We start from the raw sequence: 25,364 nt of genomic DNA on the forward strand, positions 1-25,364 counted from the left end.
GTATCTTCTTCTTCTTTTTTTTTTGTTATACAAGTTGTATCTTCTATCTTCCTCTGTGAGCTCTCTGCCCTCTTCCTGTCCCCACCATCCTGTGACCAAGTTCTCTTCATTCTTCAGGTTTTAGCCTACATAGCAAATCCTGCAGGAAACCACCAAGTTCACCAGTCCCACTGCCTTGTTCATAAATTCATTCAGCACATATTTATTGATGATCCGCTTTATATCAGGCACTATACTGGGCACTAGGAATATCAGGGGGAATGAAGAAGAAAAAAAATCTCTTCCTTTAGGGCTTTTTCACCGGGATAATTGTCCCTTATTAGATGCATGAGAGCTTCATTCATATCTAAGTTGTTCTGTTATATTCTCAAGGTCTAACACAATGGGATATAGTAGATGTGTTGAAGGCTTTATCTTCTGTTGAATCAGGGAACAAATGAATGACTTCACTTATTATTTCATTTATAATGGTTCATGTAGAAGTCTAAGAATGCTCTATTTGACCCCTTTTATGTTTTCCCACTGCCACCATTGTAATAGCAGGCCTGATTTTCTGGTGATGGTATTATTGCAGTGAACCTCTAATTGGAATCAACCGTGCTTTCAGTTTTTCTACATCGTTGGATTTTCCACACAGTTGCCAGATTTATCTTATATTACTGGGATTGTATGCCTTCTCCTTAAAACATCTCATACTGAAATTCAAGTCCCTCCATAATCTGATGACACCCTTGTACTCAAATTTATGTCCTGCTGTTTCGAGTATACCTTCTAATCAGTCCAGGTTTTTTTCTTTTTTGCCTTCCACTGATTCTGGTTCATTTGCACCTTCCTACTTAAAGACTTTACTCTTTCTCTTACACATTTTATCAACACTGCAAGTCCCTTAAGATTTCTTTGATAAGGTCACCCAATCTTCATTTCTGTACTTTCTGACTTTCTGTAAGACCTCTGTCTGTATCAGTAGTGGTCATAAGTAAGCAGCAGAATCTGCCCCCAACACCCGCAGAAAGAAGGAAAGAAAGAGAGGGTGGGAGGGAGGATGAAAGGGAGGGAGGGAGTGAGGAAGGTGAAAACCTCACATGAAACTCCCAGGGATAAAAACAGTAAAAGCAGAGCTTATCGTAATAATGACCCTAACACTCCTCAGGTATCCTTAGCTCTGCAGAACACATGTGCAGCCAGTGTGTGACTTTAGCCACCTTCGTCTCTGCACGGTCTGACTCTTAGCAAGGGCAAGGTTGGAAGTGGTCAGGATGACTTAGCACTGCCGAGAGGAAAATTACTTATTTATGAAACAGAAGGAAAGGATCATACTTGCCATGCCTGCCTCAGAAAACATTTCAAGCCCCATGTTTTTGGCTTCTAACCACTTCCTGGGAAACCTCTGTAGGACACAGAGTAGAGTCTGATTTTACCCTTCTCTAATTTTGAGACATTTGAAATGTTAGAAAACCTCTGAAACTTTTTTAGCTGTCTACACTGCATATGTCCAGAGGCCATAGAATGAAGTCCATGGTCAAAAGTTAGTGTCTTTTTATTGCTGACAAGTAAAATCAGTACTATTAAGCAGTTAGAAGCTCCGTCTGGTCCCTACTTATACATGTAAGTCTCATATCCCGAGTATACTTTATATTTCTTAAGGGAATTAATTGTATTTATATTCCTTTAGTATAAATTCTATGTCATTCTTTATTTCATATTTATATAAGGTGTCTTCCCACCAGTTTAAAAGAATAGTGACTATTTTTTAATTCTCTATACCATCTATCACATAGGAGATACTTACTACCTGCTAATTAAGACAAAAATATCCTATTTTATGAAGTTATCTATTGTTTAGGATTATAGACAGTTTGCCTCATCTGATATGTGAACTCTGTGTAAAGTATCAAACCATCATGGGAGAAATCAAGTGTTGTTTTATAAAATGTAGTTTTTTGTTCTCGTTTGCTTGTTTTGGCCACACCCTCTGCATGTGGAACCTGGATCAAACTTGGGCCACAGCAGTTACCCAAGCCACAGCAGTGACAAAGCCAGATCCTTAACTCACTGAGCCATCAGGAAACTCCTGTAAAATGTATTTGAATTTGTGATGTGACTAATGAAGATGTTTCGTATTTAAAAAGACAGCCTTATGTATTAAGAACCTTAAAAATCTGTTTAAAATGCATTAAGCAAGGTATACAGAAAATGGAAAGAGTTCTGGAAATTTAATCAAGTAGGTTTGTAAGGAGATGCAACCTGGAATTATGTTATTTTATAAAAGAAACTTTTTCATAGTAAAAATTACCTAGTTTAAAAACTCACCAAACACATTATAAATACGTTTTTCAGGTATTTTTATATTTTGTTGAGGGAAAGAAAAAGAGTTGATTGATAATCCTGGTTGGTCTTTTTAGCAATTCAAATATATAACAAACATTCATCATTTCTAATTGATGAAAATTAGACTAAATTCGAAACTATGATCACAAATGAATCACAAGCTACGATGAGTTATCAGCAGCTATTTTCTGTTTTCCAAACACCTGCGTTAATTTGCCATGATCTTTAGTTTATATGCTGTCTATAACATGTTAAGAAAACATGATTTTTTGCATGATTTGATTAGATATGTGTCAAACGCTGAAGAAACAAGAAATGTGAGACATAACTCGTGCTCAAACTGGAGACAGGCACATATGTAAATTTGCAAAATATACAAAGGCTTTATGGATGCTATGATTTCAATTACTTTAGGTGACTGTGACCCCTGTTTATATTCATAAAGATTAACAAAATTGATAGTTTGTATCACTATGAAATGTAATCAACTCTACAGAGTCTTCAATTGAGTGAATATTAGTTCCAGCATAAAAATTTGAGATAACCCAGTACAAGTTTTCAAAAATTTTAATTGATGCCCCTTTGGAATTAATGAATCCCATATGTTTCTTAATATAATTTTAAATTTCAAAATAAGAACATCATTCCTCAAAGTAGATGTAGATTATTTATAGTTTGACCTTTATCTTTAGAAAAACTGTATGTTCCTATAAGAAATTTACAGGTGATAAATAGGCAATGAAATGACTTGCCTACATGGGAGACTTTAAACCCACATTTTTTGACTGTGAGTCAGTCCTCAGAAATTTCAGGATGAAGAGGGAAAGCCTCTAATGTCAGGAAGCTAATACTTTTTAGTACCATTTTGTATGTGCAGGATGCTCAAGTATGCTCTAAAGTCCTTGAGGCCAAGTTCCTTGCCTTCTGTTTCTTAAATGTCCCAGTATAATCAAACACAACTAAAAAGTAATCAGTCTGTGATGTTGTTTATTTATTCTTTTAAGTAAATTCTGTTAATTCACTAATTTAATATTCAGTAAATAGGCTATGTTTTAATGATTCATTCATTTTTTCAGGTGTTCTGGAACATCTGCTTAAAGATAGACAAGGACATAATAGATAAAGGAAAACTAGGCAGAATTAAGAAATAGACTTTTTCTTAAATAATTTTCAAATGTTCTCTTTTTTCCCCCCTTTGGCTCTGCCCTAGGCATGAGGAAGTTCCTGGGCCAGGGATCAATTCCAAGCCATAGCAGTAGCAATGCCAGATCCTTAACCCACCCACCAGGGAACTCCGCAATGAATGTGTTCTAACATGTCTGTGTTGCTGATATAGTTTTAGTTTTATTGCTTATAGTTTTGTTGATAGTTTTAGTTTTTTATTAATGATTTTTATTTTTCCATTATAATTGGTTTACAGTGTTCTGTCAATTTTCTACTGATACAGCAATGTGACCCAGTCACATATCACACACACATACACACACACACACATATTCTTTTTCTCTCATTATTCTCCATCATGCTCCATCATAAGTGACTAGATATAGTTCCCAGTGCTATAAAGTAGGATCTCATTGCTTAGCCTCTCCAACTGCAATTGTTTACATCTATTAACCCCAAACTCCAGGTTATCCCACTCCCTCCCCCTCCTCTTTGGCAACCACAAGTCTGTTCTCCAAGTCCATGAATTTCTTTTCTGTGGAAAAGTTCATTTGTGCTGTATATTAGATACCAGTTATAAGAGATATCATATGGTATTTGTCTTTATCTTTCTGATTATCACTCAGTATGAGAGTCTCTAGTTCCATCCATGTTGCTGCAAATGGCATTATTTTGTTCTTTTCATGGCTGAATAGTATTCCATTGTGTATATATACCACATATTCCTAATCCGATCATCTGTTGATGGACATTTGGGTTGTTTCCATGTCTTGGCTATTGTGAATAGAGCTGCAATGAATGTACAAGTTCATGTATCTTTTTGAATGAAAGTTTTGTCCAAGATATATGCCCAAGAGTGGGATTTCTGGGTCATATGGTAATTCTATGTATAGATTTCTAAGATACCTCCATACTGTTTTCCATAATGGTTGTACCAATTTAAATTCCCACCAACAGTATAAGAGAGTACCCTTTTCTCCACACTCTCTCTAGAATTTATTATTTATTGACTTGTTAATGATGGTGTGAGGTGGTACCTCATAGTAGTTTTGATTTCCATTTCTCTAATAATTAGTGATGTTGAGCATTTTTTCATGTACCTCTTGGCAGTCTGTATATCTTCTTTGGAGAAATGTCTCTTCAGGTCTTTTGCACATTTTTCATTTGAGTTGTTGGGTTTTTTGCTGTTGAGTTATATAAGTTGTTTATATATTTTAGAGATTAAGTCTTGTCAGTTGTATCATTTGAAACTGTTTTCTCCCATTCTATAGGTTGTCTTTTTTTTTTTTATGGTTTCCTTTGCTGGGCAAAAGTTTGTCAGTTTGATTAGGTCCCATTAGTTTATTTTTGCTTTCATTTCTGTTGCCTTGGGAGACTGACCTAAGAAAACATTTGTAAAGTTGATGTCAGAGAATATTTTGCCTATGTTCTCTTCTAGGAGTTTGATGGTGTCTTGTCTTACATTTAAGTCTTTAAGCCATTTTTGAGTTTATTTTTGTACATGGTGTGAGGGTGTGTTCTAGTTTCATTGATTTACATGCAGCTGTCCAGTTTTGCCAGCACCACTTACTGAAAAGACTGTCTTTTTCCCATTTTATGTTCGTGCCTCCTTTGTCAAAGATTAATTGACCATAGGTGTCTGGGTTTATTTCTACTCATATATTTTTAATAATCACCCAACTAAGAATTAAAAATTCAATTTCCAAACATGCCTCATATACCAAATAAACATACGTTTTTACTGACCAAATGGTAGCATTTAAATAATCCTTCTTTTCATCTGGTTATTTACCTTTTTATTTTAGGTCATTTACCATTTATGTTTTAGGAATATCACTCATTAGCCTTGTTGACTTACTGGTAGACATAAATAGAGCTGACTTACTGAAAGTCAGTGATGGGTATACTAATATCCCCACTGCTTTTAATTGCCAAATCAGTGATGAATTTGCAGACTTTAGAATTATATATCATTACCTTGTTTTCTTTGAGTTTTAAAAATATTAAAAACAAAATAAACTTTTAAATTGTGAAAATTTGACAAGCCATGACATGGATGAGAGCTGACTCCCTTTTTTCCTATTCAGAAATTTTTTTCTTAACTGAGTTTTCCAGAAATCTAAAAAGAGTGTTTTTTTTTTTTTTTAAGTCCATTTGGTGAAATACCTTACATTTCTTCTATTTACTATGTCACTTCCAGCTTTTAAAACATTACTACCATTACAGAGCCGGGGAACAGAGTGGTCTTATAAATGAGCTTTGGTATAAAAGAAAATGGTACTAACTGGAAGCTCATCATGGTGCTGTTACTGGCTGCAAGATGGGTAATATCACTAAAGCCATTTGGAGATATTTCTGCTCTTAGAAAATGGAAATCGTGGCACATGAGACTTAATCTGTTTCATTTCAACAGTAATATACGATAGCATACATTTGGATAAAAAGTAGAAGAAAATAGAACAACTTTTTGCACTTTTTTTTTTTTTAGGGCCATAGCTTCCGCATATGGAGGTTCCCAGGCTAGGGGTCAAATCACAGCTGTAGCTTCCGGCCTACACCACAGCCACAGCAATGCCAGATATGAGCCATGTCTGAGACCCACACCACAGATCATGGCAGTGCAGGATCCTTAACCCACTGAGTGAGGTCAGGGATCGAACCTGCGTCCTTATGGATTCTAGTCAGATTCGTTTTCCCTGTGCCACAATGGGAACTCCTAGAACAACTTTTTGCGTCTTTTTTTTTTTTTTTTTTTTTTAATGGCTACACTGACTATAGATCCTCAGGTTGTCTATCTAAATCTGGCAAAGAGGTTTCTTAGGTAGACAACCTCTGGAATACCAGCAAACCTACCATTTCATCTTGTGTCGGTACCACACCATGGGCCACATGTGCCACAGCATGCTGGGATTTTCCCTCTTATTTTATTTAAATTAGAAAGTTGTGTTCAAAAGGTATATTATGAAGCTGCCTGTGGATGAGGCCTTTGAAGCCTCCTATAAAGATTAAGTATTGTGTCCTGGTTCCCTAAGTGGGGATTTATGGGGCGAGATGGTCAAAGCCTGAAGAATTGTACTGGAAAGGAATAGAGTATGATTCTGTAAGGAGGAGATTGGGGAAACCAAATTGGAAGAGCCCAGGCTTTCTTGAGATGGTAAAGCTGATTCAGGGAGAATTAATAAGAGCATGATCAACTCAAAAGCCACTGCTTATTAAGGTCATTCAGGAGGAATACACATACAAAACAGAAACTCACAAACAGCCATTATGAAGCTGAACAGCATAGCTTACAGACTGCATTCTTAATCATTACACTTTACCAGCCCTCATGGGGGGGAAAAGCCAGAACTGAAAGTAAACTGTGGCCACAGCTACAAGACAGTTTAAAAAAAAAAAAGAAGAAGAAGGTGAAGCAGCTTCAGATATACAGGTTTGAAAGACCCAGGATGGGAATGCTAAGGCACAGATCTATAACTCCCGTTAAGTAGCATCTGGTCCTGGAAGACGTTCGTGGGATCTGAAACCTGGCTCAGTATTTCAAAACGTGAAGAGAACAATCAGTCATTTATTAATAAATATATAAGTACATCAGTTATCAAATTTATTTATATTTGGCTGAAATTACATCATCTCATAGCTAGTACTCTTGATTATCTTGGGATGGCAATCTAGGGTTTAGTGAGCTATATAATGGAAATAAATCCATATAGCAAATAATGGATAGCTTCCAGGACTGATCACACTTGGACTATGAACCAAGTGATGACCAAATTCAATTAAATAGCACTATAAGTATTACATATATTTACTTACTGTTATTATTTATTAGTGTCACGTTCATGAGTGCGACTTAAATAATTCCATAATGTTATTATGAACCTTTAGCAGTTAGGCATTTTGTTAAAATCTAGATAGGTGCTGAAAAGGAAAAATAGTGATAACAAATAGAACAAACATATTCTTATTCAATAAATTGAATTCTTCCAGTAAACAAAATTTTTAAAAAATCTCAAGTGAGAACACTCATCTTTAAGATAATATACACACACACACACACACACAAACACACACATATACACACGTTTCGGTAATTGATTTTTTTCCTATTGATTGGAATACACTGGATATATACCATGGTGCTGTGTACACTTACTGGTCCTTCTATAAAACAGTTTAAAATGCAGACTCATCTAGTTTCTTTCCATATAATTATAAAGTGAAATTTAGGGGATTCAAGTATTTATATTTAGTACTAGATTGTTGTGATTTTGTTATCTATTATAATCTCCAGTACATTCCACTCTCGTTTTTTCAGTTGTCCTATTACATTTCTCATTAACATGGCTAAAGTTTATTTATCTTTGTAAAACAGTGTCATAAATATAGAGAAAATGTTGTCAAAATTGCTATTAATCTATACTGGTGCTGTTATTGTTTTACTTTTAATTTCATAGCTTTATTTTTTTCTTCTAAAATTTTTGAAATGTCAGAATTTAGCAAATTTTAATTTAATGTACAGATTTTTCATTGTTGTTTTATCCTATCAAACCCAGAGTGCCCTGGTTAAGAAATCATATTTTGTGTTTTATAAAGTATTAATACATGTTTAGCATTTGAAAAATAATGTTGACTGTAGGGAAAATATTAATTATTTCAAAGTGTACCCCTTTAATGAATTAGTCCCCTATTATTTTTTCTTGGTTAGTTTATTTAACAGGTGGTAAAGATTTCCAGATGTATAGTGAGTGCTGTAATGAAATTCACTTTTATCTTAGTAAATGCCTGATTTCAGAAGTTTACACATTCTGCTGATGAACCACACATATTCAGGCTGGTTGGGTTGCACTTCAACTTTTCATCCACCAAATTTACATAAGCCTGGATTATCAACAGGGGAAAATAGATGTGTACTTGTGGGACCCACTGTGTTTAAGCTCTAACAAAACCTCTAACTGCAAGATTGTTCTCTGCAAAACTGCAAATTTTGGAAAAGAAATAGCTATAGCAGATAGAGGATTCAAAAACCAAACCAATAAATTCAGTAGGTTAATCTCCTCATGCTGGGAATTAGCCATAATGTTAGTTCCTTAACATTAGAAATGTTATTGTCTTGGGAAAATGTGGCTATTATGGAAAAAATATTGAGTTGAAGTAAATGAAGCTGAAAGTAGAGTGGAACGCTAATGGTGAAAATTGCTCAGTGATTTAGTAATGTCTTTTCTAAAAGAAAAATCACAATCTGTTAGTTTAGTGTGAGCTGGAAGGACTTGTAGAGAAGTTATTCTACTTCATCCAAGTCTTCCAAGATGATAAAAGCCAGTGTTTTGGAGGAACTAAAAAGTCTTAATAGAAAAATAAATAGTGAGTCAAGAATTAAAAGCACTTGATTTCTAAATTATAATATTGATACAATTTTGAAATGCTAGTGCATTAGAAATCTGTTTTCATCTGCAGCTGTTTGGGGTTTTGTTGTTGTTGTTTATTTGTTTTAACAAACTTACTCCTCTGTCCCAGGCATCCTAAGTTGTGTAAGCATTCTTTAACCTGGAAGTCTATGACATTATAAAATTTTTGCTTAGTTCAGTAAGAAGTTGACCCAATGGTGTTCTTTGATGGATTTCCTTGGCAAGTAAACAGGACCAAATGTATAAGTCTGAGCATTAACTCAAAGCTATTCTAGTGCTTTTATATGAAAGTATATACATTTATCTTACATTTGTTAATATGTCCTTCACTTGGGATGGCACTTTATCAGAATTCTTTTCAAGCTATCAATTGTGTAACAATTGTGTTGGGACAGCATCCTAATATGTTCTGTACTATCCACTGTTTACATTTTCTAATGTAGCAATTAGTTGCCAATGTGAATTTAGAAACAATGGAATTCTTTGAAAAACAGTAAATTGTAATATGGGTATACTTATTTGCAGAATCAATAAATTAGCTTATACATGCATACTTGATTACACATTATGTATGGTTGTTGTTTTGAGCCCTGTCCATTTTCAACAGAGAGTTACCAGCATTTCTGCTAGTCAGGAGATGCAAAGTGTAGGCTTGGGTCTTGGTTGTGGTTATCTTTCCAACTTGTCCTTCATCCTCTGAGATTATTTTCTCAAGAGGCTATTTGTTCTCAGTATGCTGGCCATTATCTTCTCTCCATAGCAGTGTGCCAGTTTCGGACACTCTTTTAGTTGCCCTATGACTGATTCATTGTCCAGTTTGTAGATCCCAAGAGCTTTCTCTACTGAGTACAAAGCGCTCCTTGTTACTGCCCCAGCTGTTTATTGCTGTTTCTCTTTAGCACTATTTTGTTGTAATCTACAGCGAATAAAGTCTTGAACTTGTTTAATGACTCTCTAACTGCTGCACTGACCACTAATCTCCAAATAATTCCTCCTTTGTAATGAGGGGCTTTACACACACACACATAAACACACACACACATGCATGCACACGCACACACATTTACAAATTTATATTTATGTTTATATACACTTGAACCCCCAAAGTTTGTAATTTCTAAGTTTAATAACTAGCTCTCTAGCAATGATAATAGAAATAAAAGCCATAAAAGCTATTTCCTTCCCTAGTAAAGATAAATCTTATGTGTATGTTATTTTTGTTTCCCCCTTCAAAATCTATACTTCTCAGAAGACTTGGATCAAAACATGTTGGCACCACTCATGTGAGAATCATTTCCAATAAATTTTTATTTACTGTGGGCTGTGAGTCACTGGGGGAGGGATGCAATATTAAGAGGCAATTGCTCAAAAGTAATTGTTTAGGTATTACATAGTAGTTGGTTATTTAGACATAATGTATATATTTCCTGATGGTAGAAGAGAGTGAAGTATTATGTTTTTTGTAAATACAGCAGGATGTTGGGCCCTCTTGCAACATTTAGTTGTGCTGAGAATGTTAGAACAGCCACACTGAAAACCACTGAGTCACCTAACTTAGAGAAAGAACCAAGAAGATGAAACAATCATAGCACCTTCTCAACAAGTAGATTCAGCTGCTCAGTGTACCTGGTAGTCCTTACTTTGTCTGGTATAAAAACAAATGGAGGCCTGCATCTCACAGGGAAAATAACCATCGTGTTGTAGCACATCAGGTTGCTAATGCAGGAGGGTAGCAGTTATCCTGGAAAAAAAAAAAAGTTTTATTTCATTATCTTTTTTTTTTTTTTTTTTTCCCACTGTACAGCAAGGGGGTCAGGTTATCCTTACATGTATACATTACAGTTACATTTTTCCCCCAGCCTTTCTTCTGTTGTATTTCATTATCTTTGATGTGTTAATTTAATTAAATGCCATAACTATATACATTTCTGATAGAAATATGTACAATTCTGATAATCTGTCAAAGACATGATATATATATTTTTGAGTGTTCAGCCAAGAGGATGGATATTTTTCATAGACACTGGGAGTGTTTTCATTACCTACACTGTGTTCCTATGTTCTCAGTGCCTTTTCAGTGTCAGGTGTTTAAGGACCGACCCCTAGTTGAGTATCCTGCCCACCAGCGGTGTTCCATTGGGAGTGAGAAACAAATAACGGGAAGCTTGGAGAATGTGGGAAGCAGGGGTATATTGATGAAGAATGAACTGGCCTTGAAGGTATAATAGAACTTGTCAAAGCCTAGTTTTTCTGGAAGTGCTATTAAAACCAAGCAGCACTGAAGATGAAAGGACCTAGCCTGATGGAGAATTGCACGCTGTGAGCAATCCAGCAGATGGTTTGCTTCATTAGCTGGCATTTGTTATATTTCACTTCTCTTTGGACACTACTGTCTTAGGTACCCAAGAGACAGAAGGTGGTGGCCCTAGCATCACACATAAGGAAGGTTACCTGGCTATACTTCCCACTTACCATCACATGGAAGTAGTTTTCCCTGTATTTGATGCCCTGGCCCCACCCTCTATCCTCATGGGTACCCAAGTATGGATGCCTCTTACGGTGATCGCTTTCTTCCTGATGTTTGATGTCAAAATAGTGAATGTTCCCAAGTATTAGGACTTTGGAATAAATTCTTTACCTCAAGGCTGAAATGCACAAGGCCTGAGCAATAGCCACATTCAAATGCACAGATAAATTTACTCTTTGTTCATGCCTTCCTTGGATTCACTCCTCTCTCCTAAACTCTATCAATCACTTCAGTATTATCCTTTCACAAAATAGAACGTGCTGACCTCACACCAACCTGGAATTAACATTGAACAAAGCTGCCTTTCCAGTGTGTATCTTCTCCACATGTGAACCCTGTGAGGGGAACCACACAAGAATGCAGAATGAGAGCTGAGTGTGCTAAGACAGAGGGTCAAAGGCATAGGTCTCTTTAGTCTTACTGACTAGATAAGAGTCATCTAAGAGCTTGTTATAAATCTGCTTTTCTGAAGTTACCAAGTCAGCTCCCTGGAATCTGTAGTTTGAAAACCTCCCCAAGTGTTTCTCTTTTTTAAAAATATTATTTTTTATTAAAATATAGTTGACTTACAGTGTTGTGCCTCCCCAAGTGTTTCTGATGTTGAGCTAGATAAAGAAACCACCATAAGCTCTGTGGAGGTCCCACATTCTCCCCGAAGCTTGCCAAGCACTGTTTTGAAAGCTGTGACTTAAAGGCTTAGAACAAGCACCATCTCATTCAAGTCTTCCACCAAAGCAAACTCCACAGACCTGTTGTCCACCTGTGTCAATCCCAAAGGCACCTCAAAAATCTGTGACTTCTTAGTTAACAACTCAGCGCAGCATAGGTCCCGTGGAAGAGTCCTAGGGTAGCACTCTGCTGGATGGTGGGCGTTGTTCTTCACACAGTGGTTGCAGTGAACAAGACTGCTGGCTTTACATAGGTTAGATCCCAGTGAGAAGAACTGGGAAAGAAATAGGCATGCAAATTAATCAGCTAGATAATTTCTGAGAGTGATAAGTGCTATGAAGAAAATGAAACAAGTTAATTGGAAGAAGAATGGTCTTGGAGAGAGGTGCTTCTTTTTATAATGTGATCAAGAAAGACCTCCTTAAACTACTGATAGGAGTTGAGACCTGTTGGATGAAAAGGAGTCAGCCTGTGAAAATACAAGGAAGGAAGAAACCTAGCTTATTTGATGCAGAAAAAACTGGCATCTAGTGAGCAAGAAGGGAATTAGGATGGTGACTATGCAAATAAATGAGAAATGACTTTTGAAAACGATAGATAGCTTTCACTTAAACTGAGCTGGGAAATCCTTAAATCTCCTAATAAAATATCTCCATTTTCCAGGTACATTTTATTTGAGTTAACTGTTTTATTTCATTGGGCTTTGATTATTTTTTATGATTGTCTGTGCATGTTGCTCTCCTTAGCTGAACATTATCATAAGTGGTCCTTACTGGAAAAGCATGATCTGAATTGTGTGGCATATCTAAGGTAAAGTCAGTGATAATGTGGACATCATACCAGTAATTGGATTTTAGGGTATTTCGTTTTCCATGACAACTTTACAGCAGTTGCTCTCTACTGTTTTATGTCTTCAAGCCAAGATCCAGTAATTGTGCTGATCTTGTAAATCACTGAGATTCTCTCTTATCACAAAGATATTGTAGACTAGAAAGAAGAGCTTACTTTTCATTTTTTTATAAAATTGCACTCATCATAATGTACTTCTCCAACAAAAGAAAAGCTGTCCTTAATGTTTGCATTGTCTAGAGCCCATTTATTTATAAAATTGTGTAATTCTGATTGCCAGATTATGCTACAGTTGTATGTCAGTTGCTAAGACCACTTAATTTTGAACCCAGGGTTCACAACCTGAATTAATGTCTTGGTATTTGTCACTGACATGGAGATATAAAAAAAATAATGATCCTAGAATTTTCAGCCATGGCCAGGAATTGAAAAGGAGGAATCATAAGGGAAAAAGAGGATGGGGGTGGTGGGAAGAAAGAAAAGAGATTCTCCAGAATGCCATTCACTCCTCCTTCCCCGGCCTCAAGCACCAGAATCCCATTCTTTCTGGTACATTGATATTTTAGATACAACTGTTTTTGAAATGCCACTTTGATAGAACATTTATCAAGTTCATTTCAGGTTCTAGGAACTCTCCTAATCCCATTACATTATGGATGCCTTTAATTTTCACAATAGCCCAGTAAGATAAGGTACCAATATTATAGATTTTATAGATTCATTCTATAGATGAATACACTGAGGCTCAGAGAAGTTGAGTCACTTAGCTGAAGTCACTCAAGTAGTACATAGGATTGGAGCCTGAATATATGGCTGTTAAATGCTGTACCACACTGCCTCTGATGGCTTTGGTACAACCATTTTGACTCCGGGACCTTTTAGTAATAGCCTAAAAATATGATTATTAAACTTGTCATGTAATACAAATTCCGAATGACGTTTGATTTGTCTATCCTACCGCCTCATCCAGCCTGAGCCTTAGTTCGTAGTTAACCCTCATACTTCTGATAGGATAATGATAGAGGGCCAGTGGCAAGAAGTGTCATGGTCACAGGCATTCTCATTTGACAGGACTGCATCAGTTCAGCTGAAAGGAAACACCTTGTTTCATACTTCCTTTCCCTGAAGTTCCTTCCTGCAGCTTATGAACTTAACAGAGGACTGTCAAGAAAGGCTTGGTTTCCAACCAGAACTTGTTTGTGTAAATTCTGGTTTGAAACATATGCATGACAGGTGTAAAAATGCTTACAGTTTGAGAGAAACTTGTGATAGGTAAGCCATCCTAACTACAATTTCAAATGACAAATCAGTGGAAGATCAATTATCTCATTCCTTAATAACTAATAAGCTTTTCCTTGTCTTTCTAAAAATTTGGTGATAACAAGATGTGCAAGATAGTCTTTTAAGTGGACTTTATTATTATTAGCCCAATTAAGTTTTAAGAATTGTTGTATTATCTTATTATTATTAACATTGATTTTCACTGCTCTAAATGCAGCCATGCAAAGCCCCTCCAAAGTGGGTACTAGCTTCTCTGCCCAGCATGTGTTTGAACCATGACACTTTCTGCTCTTTTTTTCTTTCCCTTTTGTTAAAATATTATGAGAAAGTGCTATGTCTATCACAAACCGAATTCCTCGCTGGTCCAGGTTAAGGACCCATTTGCAAAATACTCAACTCTAAGAATAAAAAAATGTGTATATTTATAAATGGTCTTCTACATGATGTTATTTCAAAAGTAGAAGAATATGTTTCTGATATTTGTACTGTGTGTCTCTTGCTTATGAGAAGGAAGAAGCCATCGGATTGGAACCCATGAAAAGAATGCATTACCAGTTATAGCTCCTTGATTTACATCCGTTGTGATAACATTCTAAGATTTTTAGGTGCAGACATTCTGAAATAGGGTCCACTTGTACCTGTTTCAGATAGGTAGAACTCTGGAACCTTGTTAGCTGTTCCGTAATGGTAAACGTGAGAATTTATATGACATTTTTATTCATCCATTGTTTTATATTTTTTTCATCCTCGAACTCCTTTGACCCATTCTTCTCTCTATCAACTTTCATCAGATAAAGGAATGACATTCGGAACATTTCCGTAACTTCCTTGTGATCACAGCATGGGATGTGTTAAGACAGCATCCTTTTGCCTCCCGATTTCCAAATCACTGATACATTCATGCTGTGAACTTCTTAACATTAATGAAACAACCGCATCACATTCATCATTCACACATAAAATAGATTTAAAATATTAAATATGTATATACATGTATAAACCAAATAAAATATCAAATATAACATGTTAAGGGACAGAAAGAGCTTTGAATTAGACAAATCTGAATTGAAACTCTGGGTCATTCATTTTTTAACAGTGATCTTGCCTAGCCACACAACCATAATTGAGATAATATTTATTTTTTTAGGGCTTTGAATTAGTAGCAAATGGATTAGTAATTACTGAATAAGGGGTTTTTAAAAAGAAAGTCTTTTAAGAATTTTGATTTAAAAGAGAAGGTAAGGAAATTAAGAAATATCAATTCCCAGTGGTTTTTGGTACTGTTTTATAGGATTACTTTTGTTTGTTTAACAATTTTTTTAAAAAGTTTTGACAGCTGATATTAGGGTACGTCTCATAAAAATACTTTTATAATTATAAACATAAATTCAGTTGGACTTTTTTATTTCTTAGTAGCGTTTTATAATTGATGGCATTTTAGAGTCAATGAAATACAGTTTTTTAAATACACATCAACATTTCTTTCTCTTTAAGAGTTAATAACATACAGTAGTAATACATTCGGATTTCAGTATATAGATTATGTTGCATTCCTGAACCTCTTTTTTTTTTTTGTCTTTTGTCTTTTGAGGGCCACACCTGCGGCATATGGAGGTTCCCAGGCTAGGGGTTGAATCAGAGCTGTAGCCGCTGCCCTACGCCAAAGCCACAGCAATGCCAGATCCGAGCCGCATCTTCGACCTACATCACAGCTCAGGGCAACACCGGATCCTTAACCCACTGAGCAAGGCCAGGAATCGAACCCGTAACCTCATGGTTCCTAGTTGGATTCATTAACCACTGAGCCGCAATGGGAATTCCCTGAACCTCTCTTTGACTTATCCCTTATCTACAGAAAGAAAACATACCCCATAAGATTGTTGGTATTAAATTTCAAGATGTGTGTAAGTCTTATGACACAGTGTCTGGTGCAGAATAGTTAAATGCACAGTAATAGCCATTTTTGTTATTATCATCTTTATTTTTCCAGTTCATTTGTGAATTGGTAGATCTGGATGCTAAGCCAGGTCTGCTAAAAATTAACTTTGGAATCTGCCTCACTTTCCTGTTTTGTAAAAAAGTTTTAGCTAAAATAACCTCTAAATTCCTTCTGGTTCTAAAAGTTGGTGATTTTATTATCTAATTTAGAGTCCTAAGATAATGTAACCATAAAGGGAATTTTCTTTGTTTCTTTCAGTTTGTGGGGACATCCATGGACAATTCTTTGACTTGATGAAACTCTTTGAAGTGGGGGGATCTCCTGCCAACACTCGCTACCTCTTCTTAGGGGACTATGTTGACAGAGGGTACTTCAGTATCGAAGTAAGTCTGCGTCATTTCTTCTTAGCTGCTCGGCAATGCATCAGCAATATCTCGGCAAAATAAAAGTGGGAAAGAGTATTACCTTAAGCAAATCCCTAGTCTTTTACAATGAACTTTAATAGATTTAAATTGGGGGATATTACATATCCTATCTTCTGTTGCTTCTCATATGCTTTTTATTGCATAGACATGCCAGGAAATGGCTAATAGTAAGAGTTTGCCATTTCTGCTTTTCATATATTTGTAACTTTGCCAAAATTGCATCATATTTTACATTGGGTAATTCTGTCTCCAGTTGAGAGAAGGAATCAAAGTTGATTAAATAAGCAGGAATGTGTTTGCATGTTTAAATCTTATAATTATGAGGCAGTAAGTTCTTTGTGTAAATTAATAGTCAAGTTCCTGTGTGTCTGTCTGCATTTGTGAGTTCATGTGAGTACACTTACAGCTGCTGTGTTTTGTCTTTTTTGACACCTGTCATCTAACTAAGGTAATTTGTTAAAATCATTAATTAAAATAAAAACAGATAACCCTTGACTAGAGGTTCTTCCTCAGCCTCCCACCTGCATCTGTTTCAGGTAAGTAGAAGTTACATTCAAAATAAAGACAAGACTCTTGTTTTATTGACATGTTTGTTCTTCCTTGTGCTTAACATGGTATCTCATACAAAGAAAGGCCTTATTAAATATTTATTAAAAGAAATGGTTTGAAACAAGAATAAATTTTAAAGAATCAGAGATCATGCTATAGTAGCTGATATTACATATATGCTCTTGGGAAAAAATGCATTAAAAAGGAAAAAAGTTATTCTTAATTAAACAGAGAAATCAAATCTACTGATGTCTCACACTGGTGTCACATAGTCGTCATAATCATTTATAAAAAAGATTCTAGGATGTTACATTTTCATAATATTTTATTTACTATAGGAATATTTCATGTGAAAAACATGTCACTTCTAAAGAGCTTTTGCTTTTAAACTATTAACTTTCTGTGCATGTGGTTATTCAATTCACCTCCAGTCATTGACTCTATATAATCTATTGGTAATATAGTCAATTTGCACCAATATGTTAATCACATTTATGGGCCTCATTTAAAAATCACATATTTCTTAATTATTCATGGTGGTGATGGGGGGCAAGGGGTGTTGTTGGTACGTAAGTCCAAAAAGAGAAAGTGCATTTTGGGTATTTCGTCCATTTAGTAAACAGGAGTTATCAATCACATGAAAGGTATATGCACTATAATTGGGGGAATTTAAAGAAATATATACATCCTCACTCTCTAGAAACCTAAATCTATGTAAGAAAATACAACTATAAAAAGCTCTATAGATGAGTTCTCTTCATGGCTCATCGGTTAACAAACCCAACTAGGATCCATGAGAACGTGGGTTTGATCCCTGGCCTTGCTCAGTGGGTTAAGGATCTGGCATTGCTGTGAGCTGTGGTGTAGGTCACAGACACAGCTTGGATCCTGTGTTGCTGTTCCTGTGGCACAGGCCGGCAGCTTTAGCTGATTCGACCCCTAGCCTGGAAACTTCTATATGCCACAGGTGCGGCCATTGGAAAAAAAAAAAAAAAAAAAAAAAGCTTTATAGAATCAGAAGCCTAAAACAGAAGGTCATCCAGGGCTCAATTATTATTTGAACTGATTATTAAAATCTTGGGATAGAAGTAGTTGCTATTGGAATATAGAAATTCAAGAGAATTTCAGGAGCATACATGGCTAGATTAGAACAGAGAACAAGTAAGATTTAGGTAAGAGGGAAATTAAAGTGAGAAGAGTACAGGGGAAGAAATTAGTAAACCTTAAAAAACCTCACTCATGGTTTAACTTGACCAATGTGGCGGGAAAGTGTGATTGAGTACAACTTTTGTAAGACTTTAGTGTCACATTAGAGCTAACATCGGCCAAGAGAACAGGGAATTAAAAAAAAAAAAAAGATAACAACATAATGGTTTGAACAGGGTAGAAGTTTATTCCTCTCTCTAGTAAAAGCCCGTAGATGGGCATACCATGGCTGGTGTGACCCAGCCTGGTGCCAGGACCCAGGCCCTCTGCCTTATTGTTCTGATGTTTGTGGCCTCATTCCAAAGTCAACCTCATGACCCAAGGCTGCTACACCAGCTTCAACCCTCACGTTCCCACATTACATGCAACTAAAAGGAAAAGAAGAAAGAAAAAGATATGTCCTCTGATTTAAGAAGTGACACAGTTACTTCCCAGGGGCCAGAATTTGTTGATATGGCCTTATGTGATTTCAGTGTGTAGCTAGATTTGAGAAAGACTACAAGAGACAGAAAACAGATTGGGAGGTAGAGAGTTTCTGCTACTTGCCTTAAATTAAGGCTGTATGGAATCTAAGTAAATATTTAAAAAAATTATTAAGTAACTCATATTCATCTTATTTCACTATGTGTGCCTATGAAAGGGTCTGAGGATACAGGAAATACGTATTCTACTTTCCTTGAAGCTCACCTTCTAAGCAAGGAATGACCACGACTCTGTGTTGGGAATGATCATTTTTATCATCCAAATGATGGAGTGTTATGTCGGAAAAAAATTTTAAGACCATAACATGGGTGGGATTTTTAGCAACTTAATTTGCCGTCTTTTAAAAGCTAATCAAAGACAATAACATGGTTTCTGATTAATTTAGTAATAAAAATACTCATGTGCTGTTTGAGTAACAGTTGGTGCAATTGAACAACTTATTTGTCTCACCAGCTCTGTTTTTGGATAACATTATTTCCCAGTCTTTATTTACCTTTGATTGTTTTAAAAAAGAGTTCGGGCTTCTGCATCTCTGGCCTCAAATCTCTTGAAACTTCCTAAAGTCTTCCTAATCAGAGCTTTTTAAAACTCTTGTGTCCTTCAAGTAAAGAATTTGAGACGCAGTAATCACTGATTTGTTCCTCAGTAGATTTTTTTTTTTTTAGTCTATGATTAATCTAGATATTTAAACTATGAGGGTTGTGATATTTTATGTAATATGTACCTTCTGCATTTCAAGCAAAAGATCAAAGCATGAAACCAAATGTTGGTGAGATGTTGAATGTAGGTATCACAGGGCATTTAAAAGTTCTGAGATGCATATATCAGAGTCCCTATCTTCAAAAACAGCTCTTTAATTAAACTCCAGGAGTCTGAGAGCATAGCCCCAGGGACTTGCCACACGCACACAGAAAAGACAAAAATGTGATGGCCTCATAAGTAAAAATGATCCATTTTGATGAGATTGTGACCTTTGAGGGCTTTGAGGATGGCTCAGTGATATCATCCTATTTAAAATAGAACAGACATTTATATAAAATACCCTTATTGAGGATACCTTGGGGCTTTTTATTGTGGATTAAGGAAGCTGACATTACTTGCAAGCTGGAGATGGTATTGTTTGCCTAGTATAAATGATCTCATTTATTCCTCACAGCTCTGCAAGGAACATGGAAATGTCTTCTTTTTCAGCACGCAGAAACCAAGGCTCAGAGAGAGTCACACACATAGTAAATGGCAGTGCCGGGATTCCAAGTCTGTGCTCTTTCCACTCCTTCCCATGCCTTGGCCGCATATTCCCTAAATGGACCACAAAGAATACGCCCGTCAGTGATGCAGACACTGCTACACGCTCTTTCATTTACTCATGCGTGTGCAAACACACACAGCCTTCTCCCCCACCAATACTGCCTGAACGGCAAAGCATTAAACATACAATATTCTGTCTGAGTATTCTGTTGGTTAAAGACAAATTCTAAAATGAGAGCTCGGTTTTTCAGCATGGACTGTCCTAACAGGCTTCTCGATTCATCTCAATAATTCAGAGCTCCGCTGCAGGTGTTCTCCTTTGACTACTCTCTGGGCAAAGCAGAGCACTTAAGTTTAATTTTTACCAAATCAGCTTGCAAGAGTAGGTTCAGATTTCACATGGTCTCAGCTGGGTAGTATTTGCAGGCACTGGGTAATGGGCTCTGGGCAGGACACGGAGCTCATTTTATGCACTCCCTCCCTGCCTCTCTCCCCATCTTCTTTTGCCAAGATTAGGAATCCTTCCCCACAAAGTTCGCCCACATAAAACAAGTAAGCTTTTGAGTAGTGAGGAAAGAGGTCATTTTGTTTGGGGTGAAAATTTGTCTCACTCCAAATACCGTCCTCTTTCCAATGATGGGATTATGCTACCTGATCTCTTTGAGCAAGCCTGTGTATGTATAGGTTCTCGTCCTGAGTATGTTTTTCTGAGAATGCAGGGGAAAACTCAGAATTGCCAACAGAGGCACACACAGCTGTTTCCTTTTCTGTTCACTTCCTCTGGCGCCCTTTCTGGCCATTCTACAGGGCAAGCCATTACCTTGAGCTTCGAGAGCTGGCTCTGCCCTCAGCCCTTACATCTAGATCTCAGCCCAGGCCTGAAACACCTTTGAGCACGAAGAGGTGTTGCGTTTGTTAGCTGTGAACTCGTAGACTAGAATGAACCACAGCGAGTCAGGCGGTGTTCCGTGTTTCTGCCTGAGAATAACAAGCAGACGATACAGCAAGTGATGTCAGGTGACAGAGGGATGCCACAGATATGAGGAAGAAATTGTCTGGCTGTCTCCCTGCAGCCAGCCATCTTTATAGTGCATTGTGATTCCCACTGCTGCTTCTCCATGTGCCTGTCAAACCAGGCAAATGATGTCTTAGATGAACAGCATTTGACATTTCAGGAGTTTGGATCTTTTCCCAGCCAATGCACATCCCTCACTGTATCATCCTGTGACTGAGAGACAACACTTTTGATTGGAATGTTTCACAGCGTGTATAGTTATTTTAAGGAGCTGCTTGATACATATCTGCAGCTCTATGTGCATATACATTTTTTTTTACTTCCTTGCATCCTCTTTTAAATCTTTTGTTACTCCCCTATACAAATTTTCAAGACTATGCATCATTAAAAGGCATAAATTACAAAGTAAGTCATTGCACTACTATTATCAATGAGCCATTAAACCAATGAAGAAAATTATATCCTTAGTGCTGCTTCATTGGGGAAGATAGATACGAAAAAACTATGTGATAAAAATTAATGAAAAGATGGAGGATACTCAGTTTTTCATATTGACTAAACCAAACTAATTTTCAATTGTGAAATATGTTTAAGTATTCAGTAGAGCTGAAAAAAGTCGTCGAGATCCAGGTAAAGTGATTAGTGCATCTCACCATGCAAAAAAAGCCACTGGAACTTGCCTCTCTGTTTCTACTTTAATCAAGTTAATCCAGTGAAAATTTTATTCAAATTAGCCATCTGATACCACCTGGACAAAAACCACCAATTAACTGCTTTTTATTTCGTTGCCTATTACTTGTGATAGTTTGTTTTTTGTTTTTGTTTTTTTTTAACAAGAGACTTTTCTTTATTTAAAGAATACCAGGTTATAACTTTGTTTAAGATCCTCAGCTCTCCCGAATGTTAGAACTTTAGATGGCAAAATAATTGCCAGCAAGACAGTGTTGTGCTTGGCAGCTCTCTCCCACCAGATGTTGAGGCTGAAGGCTGGCGGGGCTCCACTCGCCAATCCACCCTTGCCCGGTCATTTACCACGCCACTTCTTCCATATTGGCTGCATTTGTGGTTTTATTCAGTGTTTGGGAAGATATTTTCTTCTTGCCACAGGGGAGAGGGAAATAAAATGTGAAAAGAGGACTCTTATTTTTAGGGTACTCTGAGCCAAGAATTTGGAGATTGTTTTCTTTCATCTCTCCTTTCCTTTCCCCTTCCTTTTCTTTTCGTTCCTTATCTTTTCCTTTCTCCTTCCTCCTTTCCTCCTCCCTCCTCCTCCCTTCCTTCTTTTTTCTCTTTCTCCCCCCCCACTTCCACCCCTCCTTTCTGACTGCCTGCCTTCTCATTTACAGGAAAGGAGTTAATATCTCCTAAACTCCCACTATATACGGGGTGCCTTACATTCACAACGTAAGAAAGGGCATGAAATGTGTATTGAATCATTTAAAATGTGACTAGGTATGATAAGCATATCATAGAACTTCTCTGTACCACTCTTTGAGGTTTCAGTTATGAAAGAGCTATAGTAATCAGGACTAGAGGTGATAAAGCCATGTGTTAATGTCAAAACAGGATTTTAAACAAATGGCCAAAAAAAAAAAAAAAATATGGGTCCTAGAATGTGATTCTTCTGGTAGTATTTGAGTGGGGTAAAAAAATTGCATTTTAGAATTTTGTTGGAGAGATTAGAGCTTTGCTGTGAAATAAATTATTACTGGCAAAATTAACCAAAAGAGTTTAGAATTGTGGTTACATTTTCAAAAGGATATTGATTGGGAGGTAGAGAGCCATCTGGGTTCTGAAATGTAACTGAATCTGAGTAGCGGTTTCGCAGAAATGTACATATGCAAAAAATCATTGATTAGTACATTTAAGATATGTGTACGTTTTAAGATATGTACTGGATATAAGCTATACATTAGTGAAAACAAAAAAACAAAGAAAACCTTTTTTAAAAAGTAACTGGTATAGCCAAAAACATGTATTCTCTCTTCCAGTTTATGCATTAAATACAACAGTTTCAACAAGTAAATATAGTTTTTGAAAAACTTCCTATACTCATTCTTGTTCCAAATCAGACATCCAATGTTAACAGCCTATGGGGGGGGCAATTATACATAATATATAAGGTATAATTTAATTTATATTTTAAATTTATAATTTTAAATAATTTATATTATTTATCTACAATAAAACAAAATATACATGTGATAGTCATAAATTTTAAACTGAGGATTGTCCTCTCATTGACCTTGATAACAGTTTATAAATACCTTCTCTGAAATGTGAAACAAGCTTGATACTATGCATTCCTTTTACTAGAACATGTAAATGCACCTTAAACCTGATACACAGCAATCAGGGACTCATTGAGCCATATACCACCCACTTTTACATGTATCAGCAGGTCATAATCCTTTAATATAGGCCAGTTGGTCAGCTTCTCAGAAATGGCTATATCATCTGTCACATGAACTTCAGGTAAAAATTATAATCAGAAACTGGTAGTTAGAAAATTAATTAGTGTAACATATATATGTAAAATTTGATGTCACCTGTTATGTATTTTATTCAATCATAATTATGTAGTTGAGGACATAGCTTGATTGCACAACTCAACAATAAATATTTTTTTCTGATACTTAGTATTTTCTTCAAAATTTGGGCCATATATTCAAACATTTATTTACTTCCACTCTTTCAATAAATTATCATATGAGCTGATAGAGGTGATGATTGTTCACAGCACAAGGAATTAATTGCCAGTAGCTTTTCCCTTTGGACATTGTCCAGCATAACTGCTATATGTTGGAAGTTTCATTATTAAAATGATATTATTTGGCTTTTGGTTTTTAGATTTAAGTAACCAGAATCAGACTTGTCTCAGTATTTTTCTGGTTCTGTGTCTTCTTAGCTTTACTTTCAAAATAAATTTCATCGGAATAAAAAAGCATAGTTGTTTTCAGTGTGGTTTTCTGATCCCTGTGTATTTTTTTTTTCTTTTTCCTGTATTTTTTTTTTTTTTTCATCTGCCCTGTGTGGCAGTTCCTGGGCCAGGGATGGAGTCTGAGCTGGAGCTGAGACCTACACCACAGCTGCAGCAACACACCAGATTTGGGTCAGGGATCGAACTGGTGCCTCCACAGGGACAAGCTGGGTCATTAATCCATTGCACCAGAGCAGGAACTCCATTTTTTTATTTTTCATTTTTAAAAATGTTATTGAAGTATAGTTGATTTACAGTGTTGTGTTGATTTCGGCTATAGAGCAGTGTGATTCACTTATACATATACACATATCCATTCGTGGCATGGTGGGAAGCATAGCTGCCTTTCCTGTGGATTTTTAATGAAATGCTATTTGAGGATAATGAAATTGGTGTGAATACTGCGTATCCCAGTTATCTCAGTTCACACTTCAGAAAGACTGTGTCAGTGTAGGTTTACTCCAAGCCTGGTCACTTTATACGTGGCCCTCAGTTTTACACAAATCGCAATACCGAAGGAGTGAATTTGAGAGTTTTAAGATATTTGAAATGTTTCCCCTAGCTATTAGCAGCATGTGTAGTGAGATTCCCTGGATCCAGCTTAATTAAAATTATGTATAAGAAGCTCAAGGCTTTAAATACCAAAGGCATGGGAATAAAAAGACTAGATGATGGGAAAGAAGAAAGCTAGAGAAGAAGAGAGCATAATTGAAAATAGAGACACAATCCATGTCAGCCTGAGGTTGTCAGCATTGCTTCCAAATGTTGTCTCACCTTGCCATTCTCATTCTTCCCTTTCTGTTACCTGATTTTTACAAAATAATTAGCTATGTAAAAAGAGGTGTCTTTTGTTCATCATTTTGTTCTCCTACTTTTATTTTCATTTTTAGTATATTTTCATTCAGCCTTTTTCCAATAGACTGTCCGCAGTCCGTTGTTTTCATGTGTCTAGATCCCCAGTGCAATATTTATCTTTTAGTACAGATGAACTTTGGCTCTGTACCAAAGACATGTTTTTGGTGTGATTTTCAATATCTTCCTTAAAAAAGACCCAGCGTTTTGGGAACTTTTGGTCACAGTAGCACATGTAGTTCCTGTCTCCCTCATATGGAAGCCAAGGTATGCGTAAATATAATGGAAAACATTTATTTTCATATTACTCTTTTTTTTTTTTTTCTTCTCAGTGTGTGCTGTACTTGTGGGCTTTGAAAATTCTTTACCCCAAAACACTGTTTTTACTTCGTGGAAATCATGAATGTAGACATCTAACAGAGTATTTCACATTTAAACAAGAAT

General features: G+C 36.2%; 1 protein-coding gene across 2 annotated transcripts in view; it reads left to right on the forward strand.

Moving 5' to 3' along the window:
- PPP3CA (protein phosphatase 3 catalytic subunit alpha) overlaps positions 1 to 25,364 on the forward strand; it is a 319,540-nt gene that overhangs the window by 224,124 nt on the left and 70,052 nt on the right. For both annotated transcript variants that reach the window (XM_047798212.1, XM_047798213.1), the window contains exons 3-4: positions 16,421 to 16,545; positions 25,253 to 25,364. In XM_047798212.1, coding sequence (XP_047654168.1) covers positions 16,421 to 16,545; positions 25,253 to 25,364 — 237 coding nt within the window. The remainder of the gene's footprint in view (positions 1 to 16,420; positions 16,546 to 25,252) is intronic.

Source organism: Phacochoerus africanus, chromosome 10, assembly GCF_016906955.1.
Source record: "Phacochoerus africanus isolate WHEZ1 chromosome 10, ROS_Pafr_v1, whole genome shotgun sequence".
NCBI lineage: Eukaryota > Metazoa > Chordata > Mammalia > Artiodactyla > Suidae > Phacochoerus > Phacochoerus africanus.